The sequence below is a fragment of the Sardina pilchardus genome, chromosome 11 (assembly GCF_963854185.1).
Source record: "Sardina pilchardus chromosome 11, fSarPil1.1, whole genome shotgun sequence".
In the NCBI taxonomy this organism is placed as follows: Eukaryota; Metazoa; Chordata; class Actinopteri; order Clupeiformes; family Clupeidae; genus Sardina; species Sardina pilchardus.
Genome location: NC_085004.1, coordinates 8,783,069 through 8,798,430, shown reverse-complemented (window position 1 = coordinate 8,798,430; position 15,362 = coordinate 8,783,069). Strand labels below are relative to the sequence as shown.

The 15,362-nt window shown below is 43.2% G+C and overlaps 1 protein-coding gene across 1 annotated transcript; it reads left to right on the top strand.

Moving 5' to 3' along the window:
- Nucleotides 1-1,918: 1,918 nt before the first annotated feature.
- Nucleotides 1,919-5,553, top strand: LOC134095589 (zinc finger protein 696-like). Its single transcript, XM_062549210.1, has 2 exons — nt 1,919-1,996; nt 3,263-5,553. Exons 1-2 carry the CDS (start codon nt 1,984-1,986, stop codon nt 5,317-5,319), a joined length of 2,070 nt encoding a protein of 689 aa, XP_062405194.1. The 5' UTR covers nt 1,919-1,983; the 3' UTR covers nt 5,320-5,553.
- Nucleotides 5,554-15,362: the final 9,809 nt, after the last annotated feature.

Below are 15,362 nucleotides of genomic sequence, written 5' to 3'. Positions count from 1 at the left end.
AACTATTCTCTGAAAGAATGAATACTCGATAGATTCGACAAAACGGTTGAAATAGCAGAATCAATGTCAGCACAAGACTCCTCGCTGCGTGCCGCCATTGTTATTTGAATCAAACACTCGCTTCGGCGCTCCTGATTGGCTGCTCATTTTTTGATCACTGGCACAGGGGTTTGGATTGCCCTCGCGTCCAGACCCTTGTGTGGAGCTCAGCGAAACGCCTCTGGTGGAGCATGGCGGAACTGCAAGGGTCTGGCGAGAGTCAGGCTAACATAAAGGATGTTCTGTTGAAGAATCTGTTGTCACCATCATTACCACAGCCAACTTCAAGATGATCTATTCATTGCAAGAATCAAATGTGCTTAAAAGTAGCAAGTACTTTAAATGCTTATTTCAAATAGAAGAGTCAAAAGTGTAAGTTTATTGCAGTTGGATGTTGTTTGTTGGAGTTGGGTGGTGGTGTGTTTTCGGAGTTGGATGGTGCTTGTTGGAGTTGGATGGTGTTTGTTGGAGCTGGGTGGTGTTGTGTTGTTGAAGTTGGATGGTGGAATGATGATAATCAATCTGGACTTTAAACATGTAAAAAAGAACCCATTCATTTTGTATAACATGATGAAAAAACTCGCAAATGGAGTTTTCAAGACCATCAATAAGACAAGTATGAGAATGTTATGTTGATGATAGCTGCTGAGGAATTTGGGCTGAATACTGTATGTGTGAAGGAAATTAAAGTTTTGCACCAACACTACACCTCAGGAAGGTGGGGATCAAGCAGGTCTTTCAGACAGAATACAGCAGCAGTGGAAACAACATGAGTTAGAATACCAGCAGAAGTGAATGATAACAATATGAGTTAGAATACCAGCAGAAGTGAATGGAAACAATATGAGTTAGAATACCAGCAGAAGTGAATGTCTCTTCACAACAAGACAAACTACACTAAGATACAGACACACACACAAACACAGTGCACACACACACACACAAACACATGCAGAGACAGGACAATGCACACGCACGCACGCACACACACAAACATACAGACACACTCACACACACAAACACAGTATGCACATACACACACACACACACACACAAACAAACACATGCAGAGACACAGACACACACAGGAGCATGCACAGACACACACACACACACACACGCACGCACGCACACACACACACACACACACACACACACACACACACACACACACACACACTCACACACGCGCACACAGACTCTCTCTCTCGTTTCCCGTTCATCACTCTGAGTCAGTGGCAGGGTTTTCAGCACTCTCTATCTCTCTGCCGCCTTTCTCTGTCTATTTTTACTCCTCTGGTTGTGGGCTTTTTTATTTTTATGTAGTGACAGTCACAGTGATGACGCACAACTACAAGAGGGAGAGAGAAAGAGAGAGTGAGAGAGGGAACTCGAGCCTTGTATTCGAGAAAACTTCATAATAGAATTTCTCACAAGGAATTGTCACACAAAATACAGGGGTTATTTTTATAACCTCATGCATTATTCAACCTCATCAAAAGTTGAACCAAACAAAACGCTCAATAACAGTAATAAACTCAAGGATCTGATCTTGTGTTTGGCCCACAAATATGTTGTGAGCTTTCCGTCTGGTAGGCCTATAGTCATTTATGATGGCTAATTAATTTGCTTTTTAGCAACTTACATGTCAATATTACAGGGACCATCGTCCCCAGAGCAACTCGGGATTAAGTGCCTTTGCTTAACCAAGTAGGCTAGCCTTGCGCTACGCTACCGCCGCCCCAACGTGATCACTTTCATTCAAATGTCAATGTTACAAATCAACAAAATGATATCAAAAACCCTTCATATTCTCCCAAAATCGTTGTTTCATACTTCAGTCCACTAGGCGGCAGTAAAGCGCTATAGCTGTTTTGAGAAGAACATGAAGCGAAGAAGACAACACAAGAATAACGAAAGATTTTCTTTTTGAGCGCTACGGCAATGCAAAGATTTTGTAAGTTGACGAGATACGTTTACAGATATGTATTAAACATGCCGGTTATTTGGTAGTTGGGAGATATATTTATATCGATACCTTTTTGCCAAACTATCGCAGCATCGCTGCCACCCACCCCTTGTTTTGCGTTGCATAGGCTACAGTTAGTTAGTTCCTGCAATCCGTGTAGTGAATACCTGTTGGGTAGGCTACAGCGTATTGTAGTTGTCTATCTAGGTCTTGTGCACGGAGCTGTTGATGTTCTGAAAGGAAACGAAGCGCATAGCCTACAACACGTCTCGAGATTACCTTTGACGTGATATCCTGCTCTTAATGGTTCACTTGGCCCATTTTTGAAGACTTCTGTGACTATTTCATAACGGCTTACTTTACTCTTCATCTTGCTCCTAGGCCTATCCTGTACAGTACAATGGTTTTAGATTTAGAGCGACTATTTTTACTATAAATTCAGAATATGGGTTTGATATCTACCAAGTTTTATATTCAGTTGGTGGGAGATCTCATGGAGCCTAGTAGCCTAGTTCAACCTGTGTGCTTCAGACTGGTCTTTGCCAATGCTGATGGTGATAACAGCCTGATCTATACCCTCATTAGGATTCCCTGTTACTCCAATGTAAGGCATAAGACATCTTGGCCAGCAAGGCATGCCAACTGAACATCAAATTATTAGGCAACAACACCACCTTCTGGATGTAATGGGGACATTTCACCGCCCCCTCCACTCTTGCGGTTTCATCCGTCTCCCTTTCTCTCTTCTCCATGATCAGTTTATAATGGCTCAGATAAAGATCTGTTGTGTTTGAGGTGATGTCCCTCGTCCCTGCTCTGTCTTTCTCTCTCTTTTTCCATGATCATTTCGTTTTTCTTGTCATCTGTGTGAGGTGATGTCCCTCATCCCTACTCTGTCTCTCCCTCTCTCTCTCTTCTCCCTGATCAGTTTGTTTTTCTTGTGTGTATGAGGTGATGTCACTCATCCCTGCTCTCTCTCTCTCTTTCGCTCTTCTCCCTTCTCTCTGATCAGTTTGTTTTTCTTGTCATGTGTGTGTGAGGTGACGTCCCTCATCCCTGCTCTGTCTCTCTCTCTCTCTCTCTCTCTGTCTTATCCCTGATCAGTTTGTGATGGCTCAGATGCTTTTCTTGTCATGTATGTGAGGTGACGTCCCTCATCCCTGCTCTCTCTCTCTGTCTGTCTCTGCAGCTCCTCTCAAAGCTCAGGCAGCTTGTCATGTGTGTGAGGTGACGTCTCTCTCTGTATTTCTGCAGCTCCTCTCAAGGCTCAGGCAGCTGGCTGGTCCAGCAGTGAGGAGTCAGACCAGGAAGAGTCTCATCCCCCTCGGACCGTTCCCATGGCAACGTGGAAGGCTAAAGCAAGGGAAGAGGAGCAGTGTGGCGTCAGATGGGGAGGAAGGGGCTGGACGGAGGAGGAAGAGGTGAAAGAAGAGGAGGAGGAGAAGAAAGAGGTGAAAGAGGTGAAAGAAGAGGAGGAAGAGAAAGAGGTGAAAGAGGAGGAGGTGGAGAAAGATGAGGAGGCAGAGAAAGTGAAAGAAGAGGAGGAGGAGGCGGAGCAGAATGTGAAGGGTTCAGGTGCCATAGATGGAGAAGATGAAGAAGACAAAGAGCACGAACTGGTCGCACACCGGAATTCAACTTGCACCCGTGTGTCTTTGGCTACTAAGTATAAACACATTGACTCCCACCACTCACTGGTAAAGCACTCCAGCAAAGGGGGTGACCAATCAGAGAGCAAGGAGGCAGATGATGCCGTTAACGATGGACAAGGAAGTGATGGAGATCACAACCAATCAGAGAATGATGATGCAGGCAGGAGGAAGGAGTCAGTGAAAAGGAGGCGGGGCTGGAGAAAGACCAGCAGGAGAGAGGAGCCAAAACAGAGGAGAGGGAGGAAGAAACAAACCAGGGAGGAAGAAAGTGATGGAGAGATCGACGGAGAGGAAGAGAGTGATGGAGGAGAGAGTGATGGAAAAGAAGAAAGGGATAGAGAGAGTGATGGAGAGGAGAAGAAGGAAGATGTTAGGACCAAATGCAAACGTGCACAGAATAGACAAGTCCATAGCACAAGAAGAGCCCGAGAGGGCCAACGTTATGGAGACGAGGAAGAGGAGAAGAACGATGAGGAAGACTCAGAGCAAGATGTATCAACCAACACCAAACATGTCCGCAACAGAGCAAGGGCTAGAGAGAAGAGAAGTGATGGAGGAGAGAGTGATGGAGAGGAGGAGGACGAGAAAGAAAAGAGTGATGCGGAGGAGAAGAGTGACGGAGAGGAATCACAGCAGGATGTAGTGACCAAACGGACTCAGGTGTGCGCCAGATCGCGGGTCGACGATCAGGAAAGCGGCGGGGAAGAGCGTCACACATCAGACAGAGACGCTCCACTGAGGCGGAGTCAGAGGAAGAGGCTGTGTGTTAAAGATGTTAGCGTCGCCACGACGGACGACAGCGAATCAGAAGAGGATGCGCGTACCAGGAAGACCGGAACGATACGCAGTAGGAAGAGAGCGGCCAGCGACGAGGAGGACGGAGCGGTCAAGCGAGCGGGGAGGGGCCGTAAGAAGATGGGCCCCTTCATCTGCGAGACGTGCGGCAGGCTGTGTGAGAACAGGGCCACCATGAACAGGCACCAGCTCACCCACACGGGCGAGAAGCCCTTCGTGTGCGAGGAGTGCGGCAAGCGCTTCGTCAACGCCACCAACCTGCGCATCCACCAGACGGTGCACGCCGGCACCAAGGACCACATGTGCAACGAGTGCGGCGTGCAGTTCACGCACCTGGCCTACCTGAAGCGCCACCTGCGGCGACACACCAGCGAGCGGCCGCACACCTGCGCCCAGTGCGGCAAGGGCTTCCTGCAGAAGTACCACCTGGAGCGGCACGAGCGCACGCACAAGCTGCTCAGGTGCGGCGCGTGCGGCGAGACGTTCGGCCGGAGCCAGACCCTGGCGGCGCACCTGCGGAAGGAGCACCCTGGCGAGGAGGTGATGGAGGAGGTGGAGGAGGAGGAAGCAACGGCGGCGGCGGAAAGCTCCGGAAAGGCCCGGGGTGGGACTGCGTGCGACCTGTGTGGGAAGGTGTGTCTGGGTCCGTCCCAGCTGCGGGTGCACATGCGCGTGCACACAGGCGAGAGGCCGTACAGATGCCTCGTGTGTGAGCGCCGCTTCGCTCAGAGGAGCCAGCTCAACGCTCACCAGCGCACACACACCGGAGAGAAGCCCTGGGAGTGCCCACTCTGCCTCAAGTCCTTCACCCGCCGGACCTACATGGACCAGCACAGGCGCAACACTCACGGGGAGAAACTCTAATCTTACAACTCAAGACAGCACACACACACACACACACACACACACACACACACACACATAGGACACATTGATGTTACAACTTAAGGCAGCACACATACACAAGTAAACTAGGACACACTGATTCTACAACAAAAAGATACAAATTCAAAATTTCTTGGCAACACATATGCACAATCATGATGTGACTCAGGGCTACACAGATACACACACACTCACACACAGATAGGGGCAACACACACACACACTCACACACAGATAGGGGCAAATTGATTCTACAGCATGGGGCAACACACACACACGCACGCACACAGGCACAAAAACACACACACACAGAGACACTGATACAGGGCTGTCGCGTGGTCGGTCAAATACAATATACTTACAAATGCACCCATGCACGCACATACACACTCATAGACAGGTCATTTGCTCAACTTTTTGGGCCTAGTTTTCTGTCAAAGTTTTCTCAATGGATTCCTGGTCAGAACCCCTATTGAAACAGATTAAGACTTGGGGCATGTTAAATTTTGTCCAAAAATTCAAGATGGCCGCCGTATGGGCAATTCCATATCAGTTGGAACAGGTCCGACACCATGGTCATCAGTTTTTCCTGATTTTTGGTCAAAATGTTCCTCCATGTCTCATTAGAGGAAAACCAAAATTTTAGCTTGGTATCTTGTTTGGTTTCTGAGATATGGCTCTTCAAATGTGGATAGACGTGTCCTAAAAAAAGGCTGAAAATGCCTGTATTTAATGAGCACCACTTTTTTTAAAACCCCTCTCCTGTCTTAAGCCTACCATATTCTTTTCTAAAAATTTGAACACTGGGGCAGTACCCTGTTTAGTTGTCCAATATCACAAAGGAATTATAGTCCTTCCCACCATTGAAGACTTATTCATAGAAACAAACCCAGATTTTTTTTAAAGCAATGAAAAACAAAAAACCTGTTTTTGTTCTCTTATGGTCATGAATGGATAGCACTCACATTTTTACATATATATAGTCCATGAGTAAGAGAACATGTTGAAAAAAAATTGAGATGGTAAGTTTTCGTATTTCGAGGCTATGGGCCTTCAAAGATGGCCAAAATGGTGTTTTTTCCTAAAAATGCCAATTTCATTGCCTTTTTTCAAGGGCAAGATGAAATGCAAATCCAACATTTATTTTTTCCTGCAATAGTATGCCACTTTGTAGACCATGTGAATGTGGTAGATCCGACCTGTCCATTTTAATATACCCTCAGTACATGTCTGAAGTTAGAAAAAATTAAAAATTGTCTTGGCTGAAGGAGGTGTTGGTTTGATTTTTATGAACCTCCTAGAAGGACATTATGGGGTTTAACCCCATTTTTATGTTTGAGGGATCAGATTGCCATCCTGTAAACAGGATAAACATGTTATATCCCATTTTTACTCTTTATTGATCCCTTAGAATATGTCCAAAAGTTGTCAAAAATGAAAAAGGTGACTAAATTGAGGGGCCAAGTGGATCAAGTCACACAAGGCTAAAAATGTAATATAGGACAGATGAGATACTGAGGGAGAACACTGTGAAATGTATAACCCCTGTTACGATGGCCTTTGAACCCACTGTGTCCCTAACTGAGGTTAAGGGCTAAAAACCACCAACCACCGATCCGGTGGTCTCCAACTTTTTCATATCTCTTGATAGAAAATTTATAGAGACTTAAAACTCATATGTTGTTCATCTCTTCAAAGTGTTTTTTTGAGACCATCCATGACTTCCTGTGATAACCAGAAGTTGGTTTAAAACAGGAAGTAAACTTTAAAAAGGCTTTATCTCTGGGGAAAAAAAACAAAAAGCTGCTTGGGCCAAAGTGTTGAGGCCAAAATCATGGTTTGAGAGATTGTGTAGGAGTATGTTTCAGACCATTTGGAGTTGAGTGGTACCCACTTTGTATGACATAAAAAAATCGCCCTTAGGGTTTAACTTGACCAAAAAGTGTAGGCCTCAACTAGCCTGGAAAACCAGCGCCAACTGCTGGACGGCAAAATGTTTTGCCTGCATTTGGGTCTGGCCTCGGACAGACCCAAACCGTGTCTGTGCCAATAGGCCAACGCTCCCTCAAAACCCCGCCCCAGAGCCCTCTGCCCCGCCCACGTTGATTCAAAATACATCTCTGCGTTGTGATTGGTTTAGTTGCCATCTGCCAGATTCAGGGCAGTGTTTTCAAAATGTACAGTGGTCCGAGGCCAGACCCAAATGCAGGCAAAACATTTTGCCGTCCAGCAGTTGGCGCTGGTTTTCCAGGCTAGTTGAGGCCTACACTTTTTGGTCAAGTTAAACCTTAAGGGCGATTTTTTTATGTCATACAAAGTGGGTACCACTCAACTCCAAATGGTCTGAAACATACTCCTACACAATCTCTCAAAACATGATTTTGGCCTCAACACTTTTCTTTTTCCAGAGATACAGCCTTTTTAAAGTGTACTTCCTGTTTTAAACCAACTTCCGGTTATCACAGGAAGTCATGGATGGTCTCAAAAAGCCGCTTTGAAGAGATGAAAAACATGTATGAGTTTCAAGTCTCAAATTTTCTATCAAGAGATATGAAAAAGTTGGAGACCACCGGATCGGTGGTTGGTGGTTTTTAGCCCTTAATCTCAGTTAACACAGTGGGTTCAAAGGCCATCGTAACAGGGGTTATACATTTCACAGTGTTCTCCCTCAGTATCTCATCTGTCTTATATTACATTTTTAGCCTTGTGTGACTTGATCCACTTGGCCATTTTAAGCCCCTCAATTTAGTCTCCTTTTTCATTTTTGACAACTTTTGGACATATTCTAAGGGGTCAATAAAGAGTAAAAATGGGATATAACATTTTTATCCTGTTTATAGGATGGCATTCCGATCCCTCAAACAGAAAAAAAGGGTTTACACCCCATATTGTCCTTCTAAGAGGTTCATAAAAATCGAACCAACACCTCCTTCAGCCAAGACAATTTTTCATTTTTTCTAACTTCAGACATGTACTGAGGGGATATTAAAATGGACCGGTCGGATCTACCACATTCACATGGTCTACAAAGTGGCATACTATTGCAGGAGAAAAGAACTGTTGGATTTGCATTTCATCTTGTCCTTGAAAAAAGGCAATGAAATTGGCATTTTTAGGAAAAAACACCATTTTGGCCATCTTTGAAGGCCCATAGCCTCGAAATACGAAAACTTACCATTTCAATTTTTTTTCAACATGTTCTCTTACTCATGGACTATATATATGTTAAGTTTTAAAAATGTGAGTGCTATCCATTCATGACCATAAGAGAACAAAAACAGTTTTTTTGTTTTTCATTGCTTTAAAAAAATATGGGTTTGTTTCGATGAATAAGTCTTCAATGGTGGGAAGGACTATAATTCCTTTGTGATATTGGACAACTAAACAGGGTACTGCCCCAGTGTTCAAATCTTTAGAAAATAACATGGTAGGCTTAAGACAGGAGAGGGGTTTAAAAAAAGTGGTGCTCATTAAATACAGGCATTTTCAGCCTTTTTTTAGTACACGTCTATCCACATTTGAAGAGCCATATCTCAGAAACTAAACAAGATACCAAGCTAAAATTTTGGTTTTCCTCTAATGAGACATGGAGGAACATTTTGACCAAAAATCAGAAAAAACTGAGGACCATGGTGTCGGACCTGTTCCAACTGATATGGAATTGCCCATACGGCGGCCATCTTGAATTTTTGGACAAAATTTAACATGCCCCAAGTCTTAATCTGTTTCAATAGGGGTTCTGACCAGGAATCCATTGAGAAAACTTTGACAGAAAACTAGGCCCAAAAAGTTGAGCAAATGACCTGTCTATCATTACATTGCATGTCAATGCAATGTACTGTTATCACTGTTCTTCTTATAGTTATTCTTCTTCCGACCAAAATCAACGATCAAAGGCTCTAAAACCACTGAACCGTTTGACGTCATTCAAGCACTCCTACAAAGGTCTTGAAACGGAGATTTGTTAAATGTATTTTTCACATTTGTGAACTTTATAGTTGTACCATTTAGGTTTAAGCCTTCTTCTCACAGTCGTTTGTACAGTACAAGCTACATTGTTATCATTCTCATCATTGCCATCATGTTTGTTGTTAGCAAGATAGCTAACGTTATATTTGCAGCTATCATTTCCTCAGCCTACCTGTTGCTGCATAGCATCATTCGTTTCACTGTAGGTGAACTTCAGTAGGCCTACTAAACAAAGTGTCAGCGCTTGCAACTCGTTGGCAACTTTATTTCAATCTATTATTTTAATAAATGAAGAGCTATTTTCCAAAATACTATCCACAACTTTAATGCATTTTCATGAATCACTTTTTAAATGTGGGTTTCCAAGTAATTTCAGTGGAACTGTAATTGGGTTATTGTTATTCATCTATTCCAGCGGTGGCCAACCCGCGGCTCGCGAGCCACATGCGGCTCTTTGCTTCTTCTCGTGCGGCTCGCGGCTGCTCAACTGCTGTTCTGACTTCTCCTCGGACCTAAACGTTTTCCTTTTGAAATAGCCTTTATTTCCGGTAAATAAAAACTAATTTCAGAATTTGATAGTAGCCTATTGCCAAAAGTAATTTAATAGTTAACAATAATCATTTTCCCGTCATGATATGGATAGGAATTGGCCAAAACGAAGCAGACGTGTTTATTCTTCAGCCAGGTTTAATGCTACTGTTGCAATCAGGAATACCCTGAAGCGAATCGTAAATAGAAGGAACACGTGCCATTGAAAAGGGCCATTTATCGTTTTGTAGCATAACCCCTCTGGTTAATATGTCAAAGTACGGTAGAAAGCACTCTGAGATCGCAAACCTCCGCCTCGCGCATCCTGCTTAACATCTCGCGCCTCCGCTTAACATCTTGCTTAACAAACAGACAAACCCCGATGAAAACATAACCTCATTTGCGGAGGTGATATGTTTCTAGCCTACACATTCGTTTGGTTCTTGGTATGCCACTGATTCATAAAGCTTCAAACCTGAACATTTCCTACATACTTTTGCAAGTAGGCTGGTAATGGCTATAGACGTCAGTCACTCGTTTTCTTTTTGTTTATTTTCTTTTTAAAAGTTAACTGAACACTTGACATTGCATTATCAGGTGTTGGAGCATTGCTCATGCCAATAAGTCATTCAGTGAGGGGGGATTTGATGTGTGTCTGATCTTTTTACATTTTCCAATGATCATTTATCAATGATCATTGAGCATCTGCCATGTGTCTTACTTTAAATGAAAAACAAAGGAGCTATAACTGTAGGCCTAATGTTGTGCTGTTGTAGTATGGACGCCTTTTTTTGTTGTGCGGCTCTCTTGACTTTTGTAGATTTTTTTTTGGCTCTTCATGCTAGACTGGTTGGCCACCCCTGATCTATTCTTATTGTGTCATACAGTATGTTGTCTTTTTAAGTAATACAATGTTTTACACAGCAACCTTTTTACATTTACATGCAATGGTAATTCCTTCCATGGAATTACATTTTCTAGTTCAAACATACTGTACAGATCTGAGAAAGGCATTCTTCTGAACACATGCTTTGATGAATGGTTGGGTGAATATGTTTGGTGCTAGTAACTTTGTATTTAATTATCCATACCATCTTAACGTTTTTAAATGAAGCATTGGTTTGGATCATATCCACTGAATTTCTTTTTTATGAAATTGTACTGTCACTGTCTTGTTAGCTGATGTGACTGGTGTTAAACTCTTGAAACCAGTTATACCAGAGACTGTATAAACAAGGAGACATGGCACCTAAACAATCCACCATACAAATGTATTGGAACAGGTCATGACGTCAAGATGGCGATTGTGTACACATATACTGCCTCTTCCCCCTCGGCCAAACAAGAACACTTGTTGCATTGTAATAAACAGCATGATTGACGGTTTGTTTTCTTTTCACTACCCTGTCACCCTGATAACAGACAAATGTTGGTGTTTGCACAGTGAGCAAGCACAGTGAGGGGGGGGGGGGGGGGGGTGTTAATATGTGCCTGGATAGGAACCTGATCTTAGTCCAAAATGCACAGAGATGTTACCCGCCGAGTGGCAAGACTTCCCTGAATGGACTTTGGTTACAGGCCTACTAAAAAATATGTATATTGAGCCTATAATAGCCTGGGATATTAGGGACCGCCCCTGTGATTGCATTGTTTTTCTGACTGCAAGCGTTCATGTGCTCTGCTGTCATTTCAAGACTGCTCTTTCTGTCAACTGGCTCCAGAGGACCTTAATCAATCCTGTTCCTGTCCCCATTATATGTTTGGCAAGATCTCTGCATCCAAATCCAACCAACCTACTTGCTAAATCACATCAAATTAATTTGTCTAATCCAAAACCTTTCCTTTACAGTGTTTTGAACGAGAATCCAAGCAAATATATTCTCTAAGAGCCCTCAACTCTGCGTAGATCTGAGCACAGAAATCATCTCACGACGGGGCTCAAGTGTGATTCATGAAATGTTCGTATCACTCCACTTCCAGCGTAAGAATAAACGTGTGTTGATAAATGTGGTGGTTTCAAACAAGCGTGATTTAAAGGGATATTCCAGATTTTGGAAATAAGCTCATTTTCCACCTCCCCTCGAACAAAACAATTGAAAATTACCTTTTTCCTGTTCATCCAGCCATTCTGTGAGTCTGGCGATACAACTTTTAGCTTCAGCCTAGCATAGATCATTGAAACGGATTAGACCAGTAGCATCTCGCCTGCTAGCATGTTTAAAAGTGACTTTAGGACTTTAAGAAGATTTCCGGAATTTTCCCATTTAAAATGTGTCTCTTCTCAAGTTAGAAATTGCTTTAAGACCAACTGAAAATGAAACCTGCCATTTTTCTAGGCTGATTTGACATGGAACTACACTCTCATCTGGTGTAATAATCAAGGCAACTTGCAAACTACTGGCACTACTACTGCTTGTTGTCAATAGGGAGGGAAAGTAATCTCATCGCCATCTAGTGGTTGCATTCCTAGAGGCTAGCGGGAGTGGAGGGGATTTTCTTTTAGAAAAAATATATCTCGGCCCACGATGGGAACTTAGTTAAATGCCTTCAATATGCTATAGGTCAGTTCTATTGCTTCTAGTGGTCATACTTTATTTTTTAGGATCTGTTTAATTGTTTTGAGTTTGTTTGTAACATGGTGATAACGAACTACAGTCCTAGCCACAGTAGCATTTGACGTCACCAGTTTGGGCGCTTCATCTCCAACTGATCAAAACGGCAATTTGCTTAACTGGCTTTACATATTTTTGTAATAACAGAGAGTGATGTAAACCGTGTGGTAATTACCTTTATGTTGGGATAACTTGTGTTGTGCTCCTACTCACACAAGAGCTGGCAGTAAGTGGGATTGTCTACTAACTAACCAACTAGCTAACAGGCTAATAAACAAACCATGCTAGGTGAGTAACGTCGTGGAAGGGTGTCACGTCACTTGTAGTTGTAGTCCATTTATGAAATGAAACGAGCAATTACGTTTTTTTTTTTTTTTTTAAATAAGGCGAAATATGGTCTGCTATTTTCACAGTTAGTAGATTATTACAGTATGCAGACTGAAAAATATTTTTGGTGGATAAGATCGCTGGTATAGCTGCATAGTATTTATTTGAAAAGTCGGTCTATGGGACTTAACATTGGAGCTGCTCTTCGATAGGAACGCAACCACTTGGGGCGCTGGTTTTCACTTTCCCTCCCTATGAGTACTATTTTCAGATGCTACGTGATATCACTGCGCCCATGGTACGTTTGCAAGTTGCCTTGATTATTACGCCAGATGAGAGTGTAGTTCCATGTCAAATCAGCCTAGAAAAACGCCAGGTTTCATTTTCAGTTGGTCTTTTGCACTTCTAACTTGAGAAGAGACACGTTTTAAATGGGAAAATTACCGGAAATCTTAGTCATTTTTAAACATGATGCTAGCAGGCGAGATGCTACTGGTCTAATCCGTTTCTATGCTAGCCTGAAGCTAAAAGTTGTATCGCCAGCTTTACAGAATGGCTGGATGAACGGGAAAAAGGTAAATATCAATTGTTTTGCTCGAGGGGAGGTGGAAAATGAGCTTATTTCCAAAAATGGCGGAATATCCCTTTAAATATCACCCCCATATATGCTCGTTTTAATGGCCTTGTTCTGCCTTCCTTAAGAAATGCATATATTCCTTTGTATATGCTGCCACATTGTGGCGTTACCGGGCAACTGTCTGGTAGTCAAGTAGGCTACTTCCTGTTCTACGTGTTATAGTGATGGGAAAACCGACTCAGTGACGTGAACCGGTTCAACTGAGCGGTTTTTGAATGGCCTACCGGGTTAATTGATTCGGTTTCGGTTCGCGGGGGGGGGGGGGGTCGCACATTTACTCCCTCCGCCATAGTCGCTCCAAACCATGCAACATGCAGCCTCAAAGCGCAAGCATGACATGGAACGTAACCACCAAGTTCAAATATTAATTCGGCTAGATTATTTTAACAGTTGCCATGCACGAAATACTGCAAAAAAAGTAGTGATTTTATAAAGACAAACATTGGCTACAAAAAGCACAATTATATCACAGCCTTTTATTTGCAGAGTATTGATGATACATTACGATTGACTTTCAACGTTAGTTAGCTCTCACCGACCGCAACTGTTTTTCAACTCGTTCAGTCAACAATTCTTTCGGACTGCTTCTTGCTATCTGCTATCAGTACCCCATTTCCTGATTGATTCTACCACCACTCCAGTGGAGGCGCTGATGAGCTAGATTACTACACACACAGTAGCAGAAGAAAACCACCTAGCAAACAGGTACCACCGATTGCACTGACGCACACAGCTCGTGCGAAGCGCGCCGCCACGAATGTGGTAAAAAAAAAAACAGCAGTGAGTCGGTTCATTGACGTGTGGCACTCGATTCTCCCGATTCACTGACACGAATCGGGTTAATTAACCGACTCATCGGTCAGTTCGCCATCACTAACGTGTTAGTCTTAAAAGAGTTTGCAACAGATGAGCACGTTCCTGGCGATTTCCTTTTATATGAAAGTATACGTTTGAGCCCTGGACATTAGTCTGTATTAGATATATTACTTGTCGGGTGTCTCTTGCCTTTGTAACTTTGTAATTGGGATGTGTTTTGTCCGCTTACTTTAGCTTAAGTTTGCTAGTTCTTGTCGGTCACGAGTGATAATTGCTGTTTGCTAGCTAATGTGTGTTAGCAGCATAGCCTAATGCTATTTCATATGTAACGTGAAATTCATGTACTTTTTCTCTGTATTGTTTTACAGTTTTGCAAAACAAAACTAAAGATATCTAAACCAAAGTCAAGCCTTGGATTTATTTGGAGCTTTAAAGGAGAATTCCGGTGTGAAATTGAGCTTAACTGTACCGAAACATGTTAAGGTGTACTCACACGTGTTTTAGACGGACCTTCGCTCACCCCCCAGCATGCCGAACTCTGCCGTTTTCAGCCTAGCTTGCAGTAGGTTTGAATCTATTAGATTGGGCATCACGTAGCCTATGCAGCTAAATCGCTATTTTTAAACCATTAAAACAGTTCCAAGTAACTCCACACTGCATTGGTAGACTTCGGAGGGTCCTGACATTTAAAACGAGATACTGAGAACTTTGGAAATGCACAGGAAGTTTATTTTAAAAAGACTGTTTACAAGCACTACCTTCATAGAATCTCTCCGCTGGGCGCCATCTTGTAATCAAGTCGCGATAAACCGACTGACGAGCACGAACGAACAGGAAGGACAGGGGAACATATTGTGTCTCCATTACATAAGGGGGCAGGAATATTCCCGGAAGTAGAAACACGGATTGAGCTGGTGATCAATGCTCTGCTAACCCCCATAGGACAGCCATAGATTGCAGATTTGTTTGTGATTCCAGAACATCATGTAACATGTGCCCTGTGTTGCCCTTATAGCTTCTGTATATTCTATATAGGGTTACGAAGGCACAACTAATTCATGTCTTCCTCGTATATAACGTTGGTTTCCCGTAAAGAAGTATAGTTAGTATGTCGGTTGGAGGGAAGCTAACGT